This window comes from Chrysochloris asiatica, unplaced genomic scaffold (assembly GCF_000296735.1).
Source record: "Chrysochloris asiatica unplaced genomic scaffold, ChrAsi1.0 scaffold00016, whole genome shotgun sequence".
In the NCBI taxonomy this organism is placed as follows: domain Eukaryota; kingdom Metazoa; phylum Chordata; class Mammalia; order Afrosoricida; family Chrysochloridae; genus Chrysochloris; species Chrysochloris asiatica.
The window spans coordinates 14,000,407-14,002,984 of record NW_006408534.1 but is presented as its reverse complement, the minus strand read 5'-3'; the positions used below and the strand labels follow the sequence as shown (position 1 = coordinate 14,002,984).

General features: G+C 37.9%; 1 protein-coding gene across 1 annotated transcript in view; it reads right to left on the bottom strand.

Annotated features, from left to right (window-relative positions):
* HADHA (hydroxyacyl-CoA dehydrogenase/3-ketoacyl-CoA thiolase/enoyl-CoA hydratase (trifunctional protein), alpha subunit) overlaps positions 1-2,578 on the bottom strand; it is a 91,765-nt gene that overhangs the window by 33,344 nt on the left and 55,843 nt on the right. Inside the window, exons 8-9 of the mRNA XM_006835222.1 lie at positions 1,716-1,838; positions 1,113-1,231 (exon numbers count right to left, since the gene is read on the bottom strand). Coding sequence (XP_006835285.1) covers positions 1,113-1,231; positions 1,716-1,838 — 242 coding nt within the window. The remainder of the gene's footprint in view (positions 1-1,112; positions 1,232-1,715; positions 1,839-2,578) is intronic.

Genomic DNA, 2,578 nt, shown 5'->3' with positions numbered 1-2,578 from the left:
TTTAGTAAAACTTTACTTGCATGGGATATGAAAGAGATTGTCCAATGATTTCCGCATTCTGTTGGGTCACAACTATGCTCAAAATGCCTACTTTACCTGGCATTACTTTTCCTTTCCTTACTTATTCTATACTCACTTTGCAGGACTCACATCAAATCCCATGAGGCCCTCCTGGATCTCTTTGACTCACAGCGATTGCTCCCTCTCTTGAGTATTCAGCAATTTTCCTCTCCCAATTACTGGGCAATTAATCCTATGCTGCTATGTAATGTCTTATTCTGTAAGGAGGAGCTCTAGGAGTATAGCGGTTATGAGTTGGGCTGCTAACCTCAAGGTCAGCAGTTTGAAACTGCTGCAGGAGAAAGATGAGGCTTTCTGCTCCCCTAAAGATTTACAGCCTTTGTAAACCCTAGGCAGGGCTGCTATGAGTCTGAACTGACTCCACAGCACATCACCACCACGTTACCTGCTTTACCACACATATATCAGGGGGTTTCACAAACACTGCAAGAAAATGGAAAAGAAAGATAATGGAATTTTCCCATGCACTTTTTGAAGCCCCCTTGGTATACACAGAAAGTGAGATAAATGTATGTAGGAGACTATGACTCATACTCTTTGTACACTAGTGTCTGCTGCTCAAAAATACCCTTATTGATTGTTCCATTCTCAGTTCTGAAGTCTCTGATTATACACTTTTTTAACCTTGCAAAAAAAGATTATATGCCCTTTTACACTGTGATCATTTTAATTATCCTTCTTGATCTTTTTTTCAAAACTTCCCTAGATATACCTATTTATAATTGGAACAATGAGACACTTAAAGTACTAGCAATGATTCTAAAGGTGGAATAGGGACATTAGTTTTGTTTCAAGTATCTCTTAATGAATTAATATTAAATATTTTTCTGACCATATTACACTGATGTTACTTAGATTCCTTTCCTGGTTTGTAGCTAATAGCCTTGAATCCATCAATCAATGCGTACGCCTACCACTAAAGCCCCCAGATGTATCATCTGATGTGAGCTTTGTAGCCTGCTATGCTCTTCTCATATTTTTGGTAAGTACGTTAATAGAATTAAGAACATCGGTATGGGGTAAAGACTCACATCGATTATTTTCAGAGGTGCAGGATAAAGGCCTTTGGTCTGCTTCTGTACCGTTTCTTCCACCTTTTTGTAGATCTGTTGCCTGATAAATGGAATCGTCATGGCATATGATGTCAATCCTGTAAGGGAAAATGTTTTAGAAACTTACTGGAAAGAACCTTGCCTCTCTTGTTAGTTGGCTCTGCAAACTCGATTAAAACACAATTAAGTCTAGGTATTTGAAAGAATTGCTCTTTACTCTGCTATACATAATCTCATGATACACACAACCCAAATTTCAACCTAAAGCACTTCCTTATGTTAAAGCTGGGAGGGTATATGGGAGTTATGTGTATAATCCTATCCACTATGCCTGCCAATGTATCATTTTACACTGATGTATTAAATTTTCCAAAATAAAAAGCTTAAAAAAAACAGCTTCAAAAGATAAGCGTAAGGCTCAGGACTTGGCCAAAGTTAGAGTTGTTATAACCCTTGAAGATGACTTTAAGCTTAGTGTATGTAAATAATGTATTTACCTCTTCCTCATTTTCAATCTATAGTAAATAAAATTAAATTGCCAGGAAAGAGGCTTTGTCTTTGTTCTTGGACAATGACACTCACTTTCCACCAAACCCTTGCTTCTCTTTGTAGAAATCTTCTTATCAGCTAGGCCTTTGGCAAAATTAATTGCAACTTCTTCTAGGTACTCAATTGTCCGCTCCTCTGGAGGTTTTACTCCTGGTCCTGTAAAAATGAACACAATAAACTAGACTGCTAATCAGGTTTAGATCAGTCCCAAGTACGCAAAAACCTAGGTATGCCAATGTCATAGGCTCTAGCACTCACCAGCGGCACACGCTTACACTTCAGACTAGAAACAGTAGATGTCAGTCATGAACTATGGGCTCAAAGATGGGGAGTAACACTGAGCAAAGGTTTAACACAAAGCTGGAGGCAGAAAACAAGGTTTTAAGCCATGTCAGTCTAGCTTCCACCTCATAGAAAATGTAGAATATCTCCTCAGGCCTGTATGCTTTCTGTAAAACTGGAAAAAATTAATAAATTACAAAAATCACATTTTTAAAAGACTGGAGTATTAGAAGCAACAAGGAGTGAGTGAATGAAATTCCAGAGATGAAAATTCTGAGGTGAACTGATGACTGCTAGTCATTTTCTTCCCTGGAAGTATGTAGTTATTTTGTTGTGTGCTAAAAACTGAGCTTGACTCAATAAGAAGGATGCCACTATGGAAAAGACAAAGCGTCAGAGCTTTCAAATGTTGCAAACAGATAAAAAGCTAGAAGAAACTAAACACAAGACTAGTTTTGTCCATGGAACATTTGTGAAGCTCTCATGTAGTGTAGCAGGCCAGAGGGGCTGATTTAGAAAGGTAGACTGAAGTCTCTCAAGGTGTCACAATGTTTGGGACACAAAGCACTTCTAATAAAGAAAAATGCTTGTAATAAATATGAGTAGATTCAAAA